Source organism: Meleagris gallopavo, chromosome 8 (assembly GCF_000146605.3).
Source record: "Meleagris gallopavo isolate NT-WF06-2002-E0010 breed Aviagen turkey brand Nicholas breeding stock chromosome 8, Turkey_5.1, whole genome shotgun sequence".
Classification (NCBI taxonomy): domain Eukaryota; kingdom Metazoa; phylum Chordata; class Aves; order Galliformes; family Phasianidae; genus Meleagris; species Meleagris gallopavo.
In genome coordinates, this window is record NC_015018.2 from 14701093 (window position 1) to 14720825 (window position 19733).

At 38.7% G+C, this 19733-nt stretch overlaps 1 protein-coding gene across 1 annotated transcript in view; it reads right to left on the reverse strand.

Moving 5' to 3' along the window:
- The window catches only part of ADK (adenosine kinase), a 255177-nt gene that overhangs the window by 225191 nt on the left and 10253 nt on the right, over nucleotides 1-19733 (reverse strand). The window contains exon 2 of the mRNA XM_010714373.3: nucleotides 11580-11633. Coding sequence (XP_010712675.1) covers nucleotides 11580-11633 — 54 coding nt within the window. The remainder of the gene's footprint in view (nucleotides 1-11579; nucleotides 11634-19733) is intronic.

Below are 19733 nucleotides of genomic sequence, written 5' to 3' on the forward strand. Positions count from 1 at the left end.
GATTTGGTGCAAAGGGAAAATTCTGTGAAGTACCCGAACTGTCACATTTTGTACCATTATTTCTCATAACAGGAAAGCTCACACAAAGCCTGCCTATAAGTACAAAGAACTATTCTTCATAAATAAGTGATGTATATCTTTGATCACTCCAATTTAAAAATGATTATGAGAAACTGCTTTCAACTCAAGGTCTCAGCCTTACCAGGAGGCAATCAAGAATGACCCACTCCCCCAAAATGACATAAGTTAGCAGCTATTCCAAAAGAGTAATTTCCAATTTCCTGAAGTTAAAAATCTGAGTCAAAGAAACAGTTCTGTGATTTAAACATGCAACATTATTTGTTGGTGAGCGACACAACGCATCCAGAGGACTTCAGAAATGCACTTATCTGAACAGATTCAAGTTTCTACTCTCTACCTTTTTCTCCTCAATTCATTCATTTGGAAAAAAATCACATTTGAATATGGATTAATTGTAAGAACAGTAAGTCTTAAAATTGACTAAATCTAAAACTTATGAAGTGACAGCTGCTATAAATAACCATGTTTTTAATAGCCTTTCTTCATAATTAATTTCATCATTAATATCAAAATTATTTCTACTTCTAAATCACCGCAACCACCACTTCCAAAGCAACTGAAAAATTATAACTTAAATATAAATATGATTCCAATACTACTACTCAGAATACTGTACTCTGTCAGCTTGCAGCTTAATGTGCTTCAATTTGATGTCACACCACTTATGGTAAGGTCACAGCTGGAAGATGACATTGCACCTTTGGTAACACTTCACCAAGTGTCTGCAACTGGAAGGAGGCCAGAAGATAGCAGTCAAACTGAGAAGCTGACATAGGAGCTGCAAGAAGAGATATATCCTCCATTCTCCAGTCTGTCCTCAGTCCAGACATGAGGAGAAAAAGGAAAAACCTGATAACGCAAAAATAAAACAGATAGGTAGGGAATAAGCTGTTCTCTGTGTGAGAAAAGGACAGCACATGGAACCGAAACATTCAGGAAAGACTGAAACCGAGATCTAGTAGTCAGGAGGAGGAGTGGAAATAGTTGCGCGCCAATATCGGCTGCATACTGAGATCACACTGCCTATCCACAACATCTTAGGATCTCCAAAGACCTTGAGAAGAGGCTGGCAAACGTGCACCAGGAATGGTAAAGATACTTCTCCGGTTGTATTAGGAAGAATGATGGTAAATGATCTCTCGAGGTCTGGCTTTTTAAGTTCTGTGAAAGGAAAGGCAATTAATGGACAGCTACTAAATTATTTTCACACAAAGGATTTAATCTGCCCTGATGGATGATCACTTGGGTTTAAAATAGCAGAAGCCACTATACTGAGCACTAATTGGTACTCCTGGGGTTAAGATCAGTCCAGAAAAGACTGAATGGACAAAGACATCTATTTTTTCACTTGCTGATAAAACTAAACAAGTTGTTCTTTTATTATTATTATTATTATTGTTCAAGCAGCTTACATCTGTAAATGAGGCTACTTTTAAAGCTAAATTAGTTAAGAGAGACATTGCAATAGCAGCTTTGAAAACAGAACATCTGATCATTGCTCTAAGAAGAAATACTTAATTGTATAATAAGCAAGATATCCATCAATTTCCACTTCTGACAATTCACTCCAAAGCAGCCTTGCTGGAAAAAGAAATTTAAATAGGAAAACTCAAGTCCCAGCTCACAATAAACCATGTTAATAATTGAAACGTACAAAGTTCTGAGAATAATAGGACTGCATTATAATAAATCTCATTATTTGACTACCTAGGATAAAGTCATAGCATTACGTCCTTACCATGCAGTTATGAAGAAAATACATCGCAGTTTGTGCATTTAAAGAGAAGACACTCAGTGGCATACAGAGGTACTACCAAGCAGTAAGTTATATTTTACAAACCTCAAAGGTCACAAAAAAGTTTGAAACTACTCAAAAAATCAGCTGTTAAGCTAAACACATCTGCATTTTGAAGTTCAGTTACAGCTTATCTTCTCTTACAGTAGGATTTTTTTTTCCTATTAAAGCACACAAAAAAAACCCAACGAAGCTCAAGTTTTCCACCTACTCATTCAGCTACCCAAGTTGTGATTACTGTGACTCTCTTTTCCATTGCTCAGCTTCTAGATAATGACAGTAGTAACTTAAAGTGATTTTAAAGCACATCACACTTCAATGACATCATGCCAGAAACAAAAAGAAGTTTTGAGAGGAAGTACCTGAGTATTTTAATATTACTTCAAAAAGATAATGTGAACACTAAATACACTTGGGAATTCTCACAAAAACACATCATTTAGCGGTTGTGCTCAGGTGCATTTGTTGTTGCTTCATACTCAAACTGCACATTTCTTCTGCATACTGTGTGCAACAGAATGTTTGTCATTTCCCACAGTCTCTATGCAAGTAGCAAACCTTATCTCAGAAGTCATTAAATAAAGATAATGGTGCACTGCCAATTACTTTAAAGTGGTTAAAAGATTAGATATTGTACTTCTTTTACCACAGCTTTCAGTTAATTGCCATAAGCCTAGCTGCTATATCAAGCACCATCTTGTGGCAAAATCAGTACTAACAGTCACAATTTCAATAACTGTGTTTTTTTCATTAGAAGCTGTGGAAAGCATGATTTTAATGTGTCAGTTAGTTTTCTGACACACTTCTCCACATAACTGTATTTGTCAAACTGATGACATCTCAAAATGCTCAGGTGGGTAACATTTCTGCATCCAGTACCATCACCAGACGGCTGTGAGGAAAACATAACAAATAGTATCATAAAAGAACAGGAGAAAAATCCCTGTTAAGCTCAGATCTCATTCTTTCTCTTCAGATACATCAGGCTGCACAACACAAAAGCTGCATAAATGAATTCCACTAACAGCAATGAACCATCCCACAGAAATATCTTTATTTACATCCCCTTTTTATGAGATACTAAAACAGATTGTATTTTTTCAAGCTAGAAGAATGATCAATTAGTCACTTCCAAATTTCAAAAACATTTCAAGTTTAGTACTGAATTGCATAAAATGAAATCTAATACTCTACAGATTTTATCCAGTTCTAAATTCCACACTCGCTGTGTACAAAGATGCAGAAGCCTTTCCAGCTACCTTAAGTAGGAAATTGCGATCTTAGAATAATTTGAATGCTCTGCAGAATAAGGTAGCATCTTATGGTAATGCACTCCAATCCCAGTCCAAAAGAAATCAACACACTGAATGAAATTGTGCAACAGCACAAGAGAAGAACTAATCTGTACACGTAGAACTTTGTCTTCAAATACGTCAGCACATGCTCATAGCCAAGTCACTAATATCTCAATATCACAGTCTGTGTATACTTTCAGTTCTTTGAGTTAATGCAGAATAAAGTCTTCATCTTTTTTTTTTTATTGTTTTTTTACAGAACATTTAAATATTCCATAAAATAAGAGAGACGGTCAAGACAAGCATTTAGGGAATTATCCTCATTTTTCTGAACCATCTTGGGCTCACGGGCTGCCCAAATTACAAGGGCTGCTGCTAAAGCAATATCAGAGACGGATGTTGGTGGTATGGCAGTAGAAACTGAATCTTCCCACCAATATATCATTACATTTTGTTGCTGTGCAACAGATGTCAGAGGGATACTCTGACATGGAAGCGTGTAAGAAATCAACGTGCGTCTTGTATGTGAGGAATTCATGTGGGCAAATTCCCCACATGCAAGAATTCAGTAAGAATTCTTGCACGTGGGGAAAAAATGGGACCCAGTGACATTCATCAACCCTTACTGTTTCTGGAAACCAAACAGCAGATGACAGCACAGTGAAGCAGTGAGCAGTGCATTTTAGCAGTAGTGGCAGTGGAAGCACCTCCACTGGTACAGATTTTTACAAATGTGGCATGCAGGTCTTGTTCATCACTGGCCAAAATGCACAGCTAATCGCAGAACTGTAGGGGTTGCAACAGACAGACCTCTGGCGATCATTCTTTCAACTCCCTGCTAAGGAAGAATCCCTTACAGTAGGTTGCACAGAGAAGAGTCCAGACAGGTTTTGAATAACCCCGTAATCTTTGCGGGTAGCTTGTTCCAGTGCTCTGTCACTCTTACAATGAAGTTCTTCCTTACACTTGTAAGGAACTTCCTGTGTTGTAAAATAGCATTTTATAGCTGAGAATTTGTTCCATCAAAAGAGCATTATTGTGCTCTTGATATCTGCTGTAATTTCCAAGGAAACAAATAGGAAACACTACTGTGAGTAACTACAAACCTTTGTGGAAATAGAAACATAGTTGCACCCTGCTATCCCCCTATCTCTTGATGTCTTTGAAGTCTTCATTATGATCATTCAGTGGCAAGCTGAAACCCTTCACAGGAATTGAGAATGCTTGAACTTTGTAAGTCCAGCCATTTCATTTAATGCTGTGAACTATCAGCTAGTCTGTGCTTGACAGCAATTCCAAGAATAGGCAGCAAAAGCTAAGAAGTACTACTTTGCTTTAAGCACAGTACATAAAGTATATACACCAAGAGTATCAATCTTAATAACTTTAACGTCAACCCAACTATACCTTAATAAATTCTCAGACCACAAGAAATGGTTATCCAAGATAAACCTAATCCAATAACCAGCACGGTTAGGGTTTCTCAAAGCTCTCCAGTTTGACTTGGAATTGTAGTCAGGAATATTATGAAGTATCTTTCCCTTGGAGAATCTTTTGATATTTCTGCTCTACAGTTTGTAATGCAGTAGTGATACTGAGAGTAGACACGGATATACAAAGAATGCACCTTGATAGTAAGATGGGGAAAAATTAATACATGAGATCAGTCACAGCATAGCAAGACTACAGAAGAACAATAAACTCAACACTAGGAACATTCATAATTTGATTTAAGCAGATTAATCTTACTTCCTCTAGCAGATGTTTTCGGACCTTCCCCTTTTGGTTCCCATATGTCTTACACAAAATGCATCTGATTCTCCATTGGCTTTCACATTCACCCTTCTCCTTGTGCTTCAGCCCCCCTTACCCCTACTACCATGGGAGCACTGTGTCACATGACAGTGGCAGTTAAGTAACTCATACTACACAACCAAGCTCACCAGAGGGCACAAGCCTTATTTTTACCTGCTAAATATACCTATTATCTGAAGATTTGAATCAACACTAATTTTCAAGAGCTGTTTAACAAGCGAGGCATTTCAGAACAATCTAGTACAGCCTAAAGACAGCTTCACTTTAATAAACGACACATACAAATTAATGTAAACAAAGGTAAAAGGCTATATTATAATACTGTATTGATAATTAGTACAGTTTAAATTTTTGACCTAGGTACCACCCTATAAGTAACCCACAGCAGCAGCATGTAAAATGAAATTATATAATACAATCAAACACTTCCAATTTATCATCTTTAATTGAAGCAAATGTAAAATGAATCTTCATCACAAGAGGAAATGGCATTTATGCTATAATTTACAATTGGGTTTTGGAAATTTCCTGCAGAACTGTGTGTTACCAGCAAATTCATAAGACAATTTGTATAGCACTAACTTGGATCGGTGCTGCATTCAGAACAACAGTCAGGAAGGCAGAGAAGAGGAAAAAAAGAGAGAGGAATTCCAAAGAAATTTTGTAGCTAACTACAAATCATTCTTTTCATACATCTGAGTCAACCCTTAATATACACCACAGAAATAAAAAAGCAATCCTAGGGAAATCAAACTGCAATTTAAAGCAATTTCTACAGAGGGAGCCAACAACTCAAAGACCAGGATGAACAAAACGCAGTCCAGATCAGCGGAATTCTTCCTCACAGTCGCTCCCCTCCATTACACTTGCACGTTTTTCAAATAGGCACACAACACTGATCATTCTAACCCCAAAGAAGTCCCAAGCATTTAAAGACAGTTTACTGTCTCTGTGCTTGCTAACACACTGTAGTACAGTGTCAATACACAAAAGAACTTCTCTTTGCTATGAGAAAAGGTGACAATTCATGAAAGGGATTAATTGAAATTCATGAAATGGATTCATGAAAACTTCTAAGCAGTTTTATTCATTAAAAAGCAGCATTTTGGAGGATTCAATTTTTAGCAGTTATAACAACTATACAATTTTGTAAAAAATAATATCAATGCCACTGTAAACACTTAAAGTTTCCATATAAACACTACTGCATGTGTCCAATCCACTAGCTTTATGTTTCTGCTGCCCTCTTTTATGTTTTAATAAAAAACAAAAAAAACAAAAAAAAAGATTTGTTACTTATTAACTACCTTAAGCATTTTATATTTGGCTCAAAACAACTCCTCTTCACTCAATGCAGCGCAGGAAAGCCAAAAGGTTGGACGACCACGTATACAACAATCAGTAGTCTGGTATGATAGCATGAGTCAAAAAAAAAAAAAAGTTAAACAATTTCATAAAGATGAGAAGTGGGGAACCTTTTCTTAAAGCTGGACACCTTCTTCTTGCCATAATGTCTTTTCCATGTTACTTCATTGCCAAATCTTTTTCCATATTACATACTAATCCACTCAGAACTACCTATAAGTGAAGTATATTACATAAAGTAACTCAAAAGCTTTGACAGACATCTGTGACAGGTTCGCACGCTGCCCCAACCACACAAATCATCTGTGTTGTCAGCATATGTTGAGTAGGCTGACAAAAGATTTAAAGCCTAGTATTTGATATTTTAGTACCTCTTCCCCTCCTCCTCCAACAATTTTTTACCATCTCAGTGGGTTTTTTTGGGGGGAAGTGGGTGGATAAAGAGAGAACTTATTTAAGGGAGACTAAGTGCCAACAGGACAGCAAATCTTAAAGAAACAGATAAAATTACTCATGATCAACTACACCCTCTAGTGGCAGAACACATTGCCACTTGGTGATCCCAGCAGCATGAGGCTGAGAGCTATACATTTTTCGGTCCACACCATTCACTCTTGGTTGCTGCACAACAAACCACATCAGTGAAGTACTGCTGCACAGTGAACAGCCTGGGGTTTAGTCCATTAGCTTTCACACCTAAGTGTTATGATAGGCAGTGATTTACACACAACAATCCTCAAATATAAGGCAACTCTGCCACAACATACCCACCAACAGGTTCAAATCCCTTTGGTATTATCTTTCTAATTTACCAGTGCTCCTTCTAAATCCCCGCTGGAAATTTCTCCCCTCTTTTCCAGGCATCACTCAGGCCCTCTGGAATTTCCCATGCCTCCTAGATTCACCCTTCAAATACTCAGTTCCCTCATGTATATATCTTAGCTAAGCAAAACCAGAATGTTGAGACGAACAAAACTCAAATACTGCAGATCATTCAGAACTGCATCTGTTACCCAACTAGCTGTTCCCAAGATGAAAGAGTCCCCTCCTTCCTAGTTTAGTTTTTCTACTGAAAAGTATTCATATAGCACGCATGCCACTAAGAACAAACTATCTAAACAAATTCTTCTGGGTAAATTTGCAGCAGAGCAGCATCTCTGTTCTCCCTTCTGACTGCAACACATCAAATAGCTGGCAGAAGAGAAAGAAAGCTTTTGTTTTTATCTTTCTCTCCTTTCTCACTTCATTGACTTTTTCTCTGCAAAAAGCTAAGTTACGAAAGCCAAGGCAATTGTGGGGCACAAAATAGGTCCCATGTTTCCTACCTTCCCATCCAACTAACCTCCTTCCCTTCAAATAAAGTGCTCAGCCATGGCAAAAATTGCTTAAACAAAACAGTCTATAAAATTGTACAACCAGCAGCCAAAGCTGTATTAAAATAACTGTCTCAAAGCATTGCTTAGCTCAGAGGTACCAGCAAACCACACAACGTTTATAAGGCACTTCAGTCTCATAATTAATATAAGCCAGTCATGCTACCAAGATTTTTCTACAGTGCATATTATGGCAAAAGAAAGTTTTACTTAAAGACAAAACCCTTGCCAACACTACTCTGTGGCACTGAAAACAGACTCCAGATTTCTAGCCATAATGGGGATTTGATAAACTCAGTATTTCTACTTCAACACAAAGACAACAAAACTTAGGTCACATCTCATTGGCTTGCTGCAGGTAGCTGAAATTTATTCTCCTCGGTACCTTCTGATGTTGACAACAACACATGCACACGCATACTTACAAGTCTATACCTGGTCAATATGACCCTCAGTTAAAGTCGTTCTACCTGATTCTGAGAATTAAAAACAGAAGCAAGTTCTGTGAGAACTGTACAAAGGGTTAAGGAAAACATTTTCATTTCCCTCAGCTTGTACTTACTACTTGCAGAAGGAGAAATTATGCAACGATCTCATTAACATAATTAGATCCAAATTTTCTCAGTCATCCTGCAGGATGGAATTCCTTTTTTCCTTTTCAAAATTAAGTGGGATCAGATGGCTTGGGGATGTAGAAAACATCACCTGGACACCTCTTCACCTGCGCAAACTGAAGATATTACTGTTTCCTGTCTGCTATTCTTCCTGCAGATGACTAGCAGGAAGGCAATCATTCATACCTTACCTCTTAAAATAGAAGTTTATACCATGCCTGTAAATCAACCTCACTCTGTCACAGTGGCTGGCAGCTGTACTTATCTCTCTGGATAGCTAAGATTCAAGGACAACAAGATCAAGCCAATTCAGAGTGTAACTGGTCCAATTATCTTGGGAGATTAAGCATACATTATCAAACAATCCTTATGTTTTTATGAGGAAGGGCTACACAGAAATGATCCATAAGAAACTAAAGGACACCTGACAGTCAAAAATAATCACAGAACTATTAGCTGAAGAATGTCACAGACTTCTTTATTAGGTAAGTGAGTATAAAAGCTGCCAACATACCAAAAACTGGAAGATAAAATATTTTAAGCAGATTAATTTTGGTATTAAAAAAAGTCTTCTTTGTATTTGACTTCTAAAATATTCAGATGTACTCAGAAGAACATCTTAGTGAAAAGGCACCAAACAGAAGAATAAGTCTATAAATCTATCAGCAACAATTATCCTGAACCTGCTCCCCAGGACTGGAATTTCTTCTTATTGAAAAGTATCTATCTAAATTACAGAAAAGGACAGCTAAGTATTTAACAAATAATCTGTAAGTCAAACAAGGCAATCGAAGGACTGAAAGTGCTCTGAGGTCCAACTCTGTCAACTGCTAACTGTATGGTGAGGAACATAGTCCAGAAAGAACAGCACAAAGTGTGTCAGAAGAACTCCCCATGTCTGTCCTGACATGACACTGACCTACTAGAATTTTTTCCCTGGTCAAGTATCCAGTGACATTCAAGACAACGACAAGGTTCACAGCAAAAGCTCGTTCCAACTCTTTCATCATAATCCACAGCACATAAATCATCTTAAGAGAAACTGTAGAGATAACAATGAGAAGCTGAAGAAAGGATCTCTTTCAGCTGACTCGTGTAAAACTGTGGCTTTACTGAGTTTTCTTTATTTAATGAAAAGAGTTCAACCCTTCATTTAAGAAGATGCAGTTAAGTAACAGGCAACATACTTCAAGAGATCAGACAGGATTTCAGTATGCTTCAACTACTTCAAATGAAATATTGCACATCAAAACATTGTTTAATCAGTATCTATTGTGCAAATAAAACTTGCGTACACAGTACAACTTGTACTGTCCAAAACACAGACCCAAATGTCATTTAACTTTTGCTTAACCCGTGAACATGCTAGAACTTTCTACACTTGCAGTAGGCAGAAACAGTCTAGCTTACTTAATCATAACCACTCTTTCCACCAACGCCCTATTACCAGAGTGCATAAAACCTATCTAATCTATAGATCAAAGGCAACTGCTGTTGCCCATCTCTTGCCAGGAGCTCTAGCAGTTTTAACACAGGTACATTACCATGATGTACAAATATAAGTTAAACGTCTTTTTCTATCCGCAGAAAGAACATGGAGATTATATTTGGCCAGTAATTCCATCACGAACGCTTTTAGCACACATTGTTTCTTTCCCCAAAGGAATTAAATCTTCATTACCAGAATGCATTTTTTACTGCCTGAAACCTATGATCTCACTGAGGAACATGCAAACTTTTAGCATGGAAAAATCTGACAGCTATAGATCCTAATTCAAGATATCTAGTTCACCTTACATACGGATAAACTACTTACCAGTTTTGAGATTACTATGAAATAATGCAAAATAATGGTAATGTAATAACAGAAATAAACAACTATGTGCAAGGGCTAGAAGTTAAAAAAAAGATATATATATATATTTTTATAGCTACATGCAAACAAAAGGGAACAAATCCCTCACTGTCTTTATCCTAAGGGAAAGAAATGTGAAAGCAACCTAAATAACTCCATCTTATTCAGAAGATAGGACTTTTATACAAATATTCCACTAGTCATTACAGAAAAAACACTGAATAAATAAAGTTACGTAAGGACTGACAAGTAAAGCATTTCCTACAGTCTTTCATATGAACTATCTTCAAAAAATATATAGTTACATAATACGGATTTAAGAGATAGCAAAGAAGACATTCGAATACTAAGCTCTTCAGGCAGTTCAGGGAGAACACTGAGTGAAAGATGCAGCCAGTCTGGGCCTCGTGCACTGAGGATAGCTCTTCAGCTAGTGATAGTTATTGTTACTACTGGCATGTTACTATTTCATACTGGGAAGAGTATTAAGAGCAAGATAATTTATCTAAATTCTGAAACAGAAGGCTTGCAATATTGACTTGTTTGTACATCTAAGCCTGCAGGTCACAAAGAGCAAGAATGTTCCAACCACGCCATCTTCTGCTTAGTGAATACTTCGTCTCACTTAATAATGGACTCCGGCTGAACAGACCAGTTATTAGAGAGAGCAGCACATCAAGCATATCAACCTCTGATAAGTCTCCCTCCATTTCCAAGGCATATATACATCTCACAAGTTAGTAACTGAAAGAACTTGAATTTTTGCTTTAGAATGTATCATAAAGGGGTAAAGAGAAAGGTTTCCAAAATGCAGGCATAAAAACATCAGAAGCCACCCAAGATCTTGGTAATACAGACAGTATGTACTGGTGTTTTTACTTCACATTTCCAAATATACACCTAAAAACTTTGACATAGTGCACAGCATCTGCTTCTAACTCACATGAGAAAATTTGATATTTTAATACACAGTGTGCAAAAGAAAAGTAAGGGTTATTTTGTCTGAACACAGAAGATGACCTAAAATTGGAATCTGAACTTAAAGCTTTTCTGGCTAGGGCAGCTCTTGACAAACTGCACAAAAGCAACAACTATCAGCATAATCACTTCCATACCACAGACATAAACTGGGATGAACACAGACAGTTAAACTACAGGTGCATCAACTGCAATTAGGAGAATTTTTCACGAATGAATACATTTGTTCAGCATTTTAACAAAATAACTGTCTGGTTTTCAGAAACATTATTTAATCTACAGCACGCAATAATGAAGATCAAAAGTTATTTCTGAAAATACATGATTTTTGCTTTAAAATCTACGTATGAATGTATACAGGGAAAGAAATACATATAGCATGCGCATATATCACCATAGAGGGCTTACAGTTCCTTGTGCTTCTCCTCTGCCAGAATTTGGTCATTTGGTTTCAGCCCATACCTTGAGGAAACAAACAACATAGAACAGTTAATTCATTTGAAATAATAACTTTAAAGCATAGTTTTATACTACAGTAAATTGAACTATGTAATATTTGTTGATTTGGGTAGCTCTGATATTGCAAGGCAGCAACGAAGTTTTTAAAAGAAAATCTTAGATCTTTATAAGCCACCACAATTAATTTTTTATACCCAGCTTTGAATTAGACCAGACACTGATTTCCCACGTATCAAAAATTATTGCACTTGACATCAAAATCATAAGTAGATCTCAAAATCTGAGTGCTTCCCCTTTTACTAAATACAAGTATTACACCAAAGACTTCTTCGTAGTTAAAGAAATAATTACGTCAACAGGCCACTATGAGGACAGTTTCTGCAGCTCACATAGGAAACCTGTGCAACAAGTCAGAGCCTGAAAGCAGCCGTGGTTGCTAGCTCAAGCTGGCAGGCAGCCCCAGAAGCGGGCTGCATACACTGCAGGTCCAGGGAGCAGTGAGTGCTGCTGCTCCTGCTGCAGGCTGCATTGTCACTCACTGCAGAAAACCTTTCAAAAGTGACCTCTCTGGTGCTTTGCCTCCAAACATTCTTTTGCCATCTCAAACTATTCCACAGATCTAGCTGTTGTTTGCTATTGCTTTTTTGTTTGGTTGGTTTACTTCCTTGGACAGCCCTCTGGGATGGAAGCAGCTAGAAGTAAGGAACGTTCCGGGTAAATCTGCAAGCAGTAACTGCTCACCCTTCAGACTCCAAGAGCTCCTCACTGTCACTTTGCCCCATTTTTGTCCCTTTCTGCAGTCAGGTGCAGAGCCATAAATCACTCCTTAGTAAAGATTCTGGTCACTAATGACAATCAAGCTACCTTGCACATTGAATGTTGTTTCAAATAAGCCACTAAAACATCCTGCATTCCTTCTATCATTTCCAGATAATATTCTTTGAAACTGTTTTTTTCAGCATCCATTTAAAATGCAAGCATCAACCCCAGCCACATTCTCAAGCTCACCAGAGCTGCATTCAGACATACCAGACACTGGCTAACTGACCCATTTTTCCTGTTCACATTTCCAGAGACTGCTTTCACTTACTTCCCATAGCACCATGCTGACTTACATCCATTTCTTTATGCTGTTGCTAAACCTAAACCCTTTGTGGAGTCGCTCCTTACTGGGACATAGCAGGCTCCATCCACCTTCTCCTTCTAAATACAGAGTTTGCATTTGACTGAAAACACCACACTAATGCAGTTCGATAACAGATTTGGGGCATTTGGTTTAACTGCAAGCCTTCTTTACAGCGTATCACTAAGTCACTCCTTATGCCAACAATTTTAACTGTTGTGATGTTAGATTTACTTCCACATCCACGTTTTCCTTAGTGATCGGTGCCAGGCCCTTTGTTCATTAATGAACGAGGTTATAGCTATTTACCAGTCTTCCTCCTAATGCTGCAACACCCCTCTGAGCACATCCATTTGTCATGTTTTAAGCATTTTATTGATAGCAAATAGTAAGATATCAGAAAAGAAAAAAGCTACCAGGATAGTTTCTGAACGAGTACCAGTCAGAAGCCAAAGAACCATGTCCAGGGCTCACCACCAACACCACAGGGAGCTGGGGCTCTGGTGAGTAGTGCAGAAAGGACCCACTGCTCCAGTTCCCCTGGAGAACCTTACCTGTATGTTTTCAATTACCTCTTACAGACACATCATTTGAAAATTCTAAATAATGCAGCACATTTCAAGCAATCAGAACAACACACTGCACAGGTATTTTACATTTATGTGCCTACTATTAAGCTAGGAAGTGGAATAAAAGCAAATACGCTGCAAAATTGGGCAAAACAGCTGAAGAGACAACTTAAAATTTCACAAGGCAGAAAAGATATCAAACAAACTTCAACATGTTTCAAAAACAGCTCTTCTGAACTCTTCACTGCATCCTTTACAACCATCTGATCTCCTCAGAGAGAGCCAACATTCCAGCCACCTGCTTCTGGTGGGTAGCTGCGCAGCCACACAGGGGACAGGAAGAGCCCCAGCTGCAGCAGCTATCGCCCTGCACAGCTGCCTGCTTCCCCACAGCACTTCAGATGCCCCACCAGATAGGCACAGCCCAGCCTGTGAGCTCTGCAGCTGGCTGCGCTGCCACCTGAGTGACAGCCTTACCACCTGGTGAAGACATCAGCTCTCCCCTGAAACTCAGTTCCTTACGGAATTACTGAACATTCTTGGTTTAAGCTCCATAATTTCCTCACACAAACTAACGTCACTCCAACATACCCTGTTATGATCACAAGCATCTCGTCTGCAAATAATACAAGAAAATATACAAAAAAATACTCCACTGATCAGTAATCTATCATCCATCTCCTAGTCTCAGTTTAAACTACAAGTTTCACATCCTCTTACACTATCATGATAATTGATTTTCTTCTTTTTAAACAAAATTCTTCCCAACGTGCTTACAAAAAAGCACGTTTACGCATTGAACTTCCCAGGAAAAAGTAAAAAATGAGCAAACTACTCCCTCGAAATTTCATCAAGACACACAGACCCAGCTTAAGTGATCCTCTGGAACAGCATCTCTCTGTTGTTAGACCACAGCAGGGGTGATTCAAGCTGCCCAAATCAGCCTGCCAAATGAGGTGATTGGAATACTTCCCATTGTCCCAAGCAGGACATATTTCAGTGAAAGAAGCTTGAAATAATCGTATGAAATTATCAAATATTTTTGCACCTTCCACACACCAAGCTTTCCCAAATCTCTTAATATTTTTCCCATTATCAGAATGGATTCCTACTTTTGCATGCATGTGACTTTGCTGGCATTCACATACAGCATAATCATCTCAGTTTCAGTATTTACAGTAGTTACTTATTAAATGTCTGCTTTTCATTCTTTTAAAGCACTCTAGAACCTGCAAGCTCAGCACTGACTTTGAGCTGTGCACTTAAGAGATTCTTCTGAAATGGTAATCCTATAACACTTTTTTTTTTTCCTTCTTTTTCACATTTCCCCTAATACAACAGGAATAGAAACTAATGCAATTGGAGCATAGTCAGCAGTTTGACAAAAATGTTTTTAATTCAGCAAAAATGCCCTTAAGGCACCACCCAATTTAACAAAGTCTTAACCAAATAAGAAAGAAAAACAGCCTATACTAAATATGGACACATCAAGTGAATACCAAGCTCAAATCTGCTCCAAATTGCAGAGTTCAGGGTGACAAACCAGCACAGACAAACACTGCTGCTTAGGCCAGAAGAGTCAGGCACACATCTCCATCACACAGAGTGCCCAGAAAAAAGGAGGTGCACCAAGCTGTGCAGACACACGTATCCAAGTACTGCTCTCCTGAATATTTCCCAAAAAGCTAGAGATAAAAAGATATTTTCACATTAAATGCCAATGGGAGTAGTCAGTTGTAAGAAGAGCACTTATTTTCAGCAATGCAAAAACAGTAAAGCACCCTGAGAAGCTCTGAACAAACGTATGGCTTCACAGCCATTCCTCTGCCTTGTCTGATAAAGAAAAAGCATCAACAGTACACAGCTCCTACCTGGCTCCCCTTTACACGAGCTCAGGCTCTGCTCTCTCATAAGCACCTTACACCCAACACACCCTGCTGCAGTTATTGTTTTCACTCTCTCCCAGATATATTAGAAACGGAAGGGATGAGCAGGTACATTTCTGACATGTTCTTTGAACTTGACAGAAAAAAAATGAAAAGGCAAGAGTGTGATTTTTCTTGTCCAGTTAGTACTGCTGAGGCCTCCTGGGTGTACTAAGTGGACATGACAGATTTAGAGCTGATGCTGTATTAGGCTCTGCTTCATTAATAAAAGAAGCAGCCTTTTGCAGCAAATCTCCGTGGAAGCATTTCTTTCTCATTTTTCAACAAAGCCATTAAGAAATCTTAAGGACTTCAGTATAGTCTTCTTGTACCTAAGATTAGTCAGAGTGCACTTCCATAACAGTGATTCAGCAGTTATGTCGCTTCAGCTTTCAAATGATGTTAAGGCTCCTTTCGCTTTTCTAAAAAAAGAAATGCGGCCCTTCTTCTGGTGGTTTTTCTTAATTATTAATCTTCTCAAACTAGGCCAAGCAGCCAGCAGGACCCCAGCACTCATGGGCCCTTTTTCAGACCACATGAGCACTCCTGTCCAACACCACCAGTGCACCCCACGAGATCACAGGTCAGAAGTGCAGCCACGTGTGAGCCTGCTGCCATGATCAACCCCTGAGCACTTAGAGGCCAGTGCACAGATCTGGCCCAAACTCCCAGAACATCTCTAGCTGATGTGAGCTATGGGGGGATGGGGATGGAAGGTTTGCTTGTTTTATTCCCATCTGCAATCTTTCAATTGAATGAGTAATGATGCCCTCACTGCTAGCTCTATTTCTTCTGATGGGAGCTGCAGACAGATAAAAAGACAGTAAGCCAACTGCTTTTCCAGTAGCTGAATGCTACTTGCACCATGGCAATTTTTCTCCATTTTTGACAAGGCTGCGGTTTATTACAAGTTTTATTACAGCCTAACATAGCCTTAATGCTGCTGATTAGCCCAGATGTATTTTCATGTCTACAAACTGGGAGCAAGACTTTAATCTGTCAGGACTGTTACATTAAAGTTGCTAACCCGGATTTTAGGGGCCGTGCCTTTTCTAAATCAAGCTGAAAACAAAAACCCACAACCCAGACTATGCCTTACACAGATATTCAGCAGCCAAATGCATCACGAATCAGACACAAACAGCTAAACCAAAATTAAAGTTCTCTGTAACTCGCACACACACCTACTCCAAATATTTATTTTAAGACATCATTTTTCTCCATAAACCACCCCAATAATGGGCTTTGATTCATATCCTCAAAGTCACTGCCTCCTGCCTGACTTGCACTGTTTTTCTTTCCCCCAGTAGTGCAATACATTTGCTTTTTCATTCCTTCCCTGTATATTCCTCTGTTGTTTTGCTATCTTCTCCCAGCTTCATTATCTGAAAGGCACCATGCTTCTCATTTCCCCACAGTTTCTCTCATCTCATTTTGCATCTGTGCAGCTTCTCCCATCTAGCTTTTCACATGCTCTTCCCGGCCTCAAGCTGACTGCAGACCACGCACCCCTTCAACACAGACTTTTGCAACATCTGGTTACTGTTACTCTAGGATGACCTGATACAGGTTGTACAATTTTAGAAAGTATCCTTACTGAATAGACACTTGCCTTCTTGCCAAACAAAATACAAGATCAGAAACACTTCCTTGAGAAACCAAAAGATTAAAGAGAGTTTGTATGATAGCAACACAATTCCAAAGAAAACTTGCTTCCAGAAAAACTAAGTTTGGCAACAGCCCACTTACACTAACAAAAGAGAAAATGCCTTAAAAGACTTGACAGACATTCCTTTAGTGAAGCATTAGGGATGAGAGAGAACACACATCTCAACAACCTTCACTGTGCATTAGTGTGAGCATAGGAGCGACCTGAGCTGCATGCAGTGAGTGCTGCCGAAACCCACAGATGACAGCAAACAGGGATATGCAGTGACAACACACCAGACAGCGAGATGAACCATTCACACAGTAACTTCAAAGAACAGACAGCTGCAGAGTCAAGTAGCTAAATAAAAAGAAAAACGCAGGCAGGGACAAAGCATGTCCCACAGAGCCGCAACCTGCGGGGAGGATATCAGATGCCACAATCTGCAGCCAAGTCCTCATGAGCTTCCACCTAACGTCAAACGTTGGATACATCAAGAAACCACATTATTTAAAAGAGAAATCAGACAGAGCAAACAGACAAAACAACCAAGAACAAAACAGCAGAAGGACAACACGGTCAGTGGTAAGCCTCAGTAACTGCTTGCATTTTGTCCCTTTCCATTTTCAAATGGAAGATGCAGCTAAAATGTTTAAATTAGGAAGAAGAAATCTAGATAGGAGAAAAGCACACGCTACTGAGAATGGGAAAGACAAAAAATAGCATCAGTGGAAGTGAAGATACTTCTGCCTCAAGACCGAGGAAAATGAATGCTTTCCCATCATTACCAAGAGCACGGAATCAACACCAGCTAGGGAAAACAGCATGCAGCATTATGCTGGCAGCCAAATACACTGCGTAACAAAACTAAAGCACCTTCAAGATGAGTTTACGTGCAACTCAAGCCACAGATCTTGGCCATAACATTTACAGAATTTTCCAGACTTTAAATATTGCTATTGGAATAGAAACATCAGTGCTCACAAAACAAAGTCACACCTTGGAGAAGCCACAGAAGAGTTCCTGGTGCTCTTATTTTTCCAACACCAGTTTTTCCCAGTTCCTGTGTACTTGCATGACTGGAGTTCTGTTCAGCTGCATCACATCCTACATAAACATCTGTTTTTCAGAAAAAAAGCTTTTGGAATTTCCGGGTGAAAGAGATCCTAAAAATACTATCAGAAAGATTTTATTTCTTTGCCATGATGCTACTCAGGAAAATGAAAGATAGATTTAAACATCAATATCATAATTAAAAATTGCACTGCTAAACTCTAGGTGAAAAATAAATAAAATCACTGCACTGCAATACAGTTACAAAGCATTTTATTTCCACATTTCGTACATGGATGTGAGCACTATTTTCAACATTAAAAGTTATTACACATTTTTTCTGATGCCTTTTTCCTTTGTTTTTGTTTTTGTTTTTTTTTCTTCTCCCCAAACTCATCCCCTCTCCATCAAGTTTTTCTTGGTAGCTGCTTCTAAATTATTCAGTGCAGTAAACTTGAGCTCCCCCTCCCCCATTGACAGTATGTTTGGAAATCAGGACTTTAATCAGCTATTAATATTGTAAGACACACTTAAAGGGCTTTTGAAATTGAAGTCAAAACAATAATAGGTTTAAATGATTAAAAGGGATTAAGAAAGCCAGGAAAGTTCAAAGCCTGTTAATCAGCAGAACGCAGAATACTGTGATCATTTAGTAGGGTCAACCCTATCACTTTGGGCTTAACCGCATAGCAGGGACCTTGTCAAAACAGGTTTCTTAACTATAAAACAGTGAGCTAAGAATTTAAGACCTCTAAACACTCCCACTGTCTACTTTGGCAGTAATAATTTCAGAACTATCTGACCACGAGCACCTCAGCGATTCCTTTTCAATAGCTATCATCACCCTTTATCCATTTTCTCCTGAGGTTGTTGCTCTGGATGTTCAGATACTCATTACAGTAGCAGAAATTACATTTATTTGACCTTCAGTGATACATTAAGAAATAAATCACTTAAACTCATGAAGAAGTACACACTACTCTGCCTATAGACTGAGCTCTTCAGTATATTCTCTTAATATTATCTTTGAGCGTTTAATAACTAAACCATATTTCAGTCCTGTCAGCCTTCTCCATTATTCTTGTTCTGACAACCCAGCCTTTCCAGACGGACTTTTTTCCAACCAAAAATAAACATTGGTTTGTAGATGAATATTTTTTAGTATAAGCTCAAATTAGTTTTCACAAATTTGCATTAAAACTTGACTTCCATGAAATCCTGCAAAAATTAACAAAAGTAATACGCATAAATGATAACAACCTGCAGGGTTCCCGTTCTCTTCCAAGTTAGCCATAAGTACTCATTATCACTTTAAAATGGATTGTTTGAACCAATTTCTAACAGTTCTATGGCAGATCCTGGCAGCACTAGGACTAAAATTCCCCAAATACCTTGCTGCTGCAGAACTGTTCTTCTCACAAGGAGATTATAACAAATAATAGAATGGCCTGGGTTGAAAAGAACACAATGATCACCTAGTTTCAACCCCCTGCTATGTGCAGGGTCACCAACCACCAGACCAGGCTGCCAGAGCCACATCCAGCCTGGGCTTCAATGCCTCCAGGGATGGGGTGTCCACAACCTCCTTGGGCAACCTGTTCCAGTGTGTCACCACCGAGTGAAATCATTAGGGGTATCATTAGGAGAAAGCAGTAGTATGACAGTGGCTATGGCTCTGAGACTCTCCCGTATCCGTGGACTACTGTAACGGTTTCTTCTAGATAAAAACTCATTGCATGTCCTATACGAATATACTGCAAGCTCAAGTGAACTCCTTCACACTTG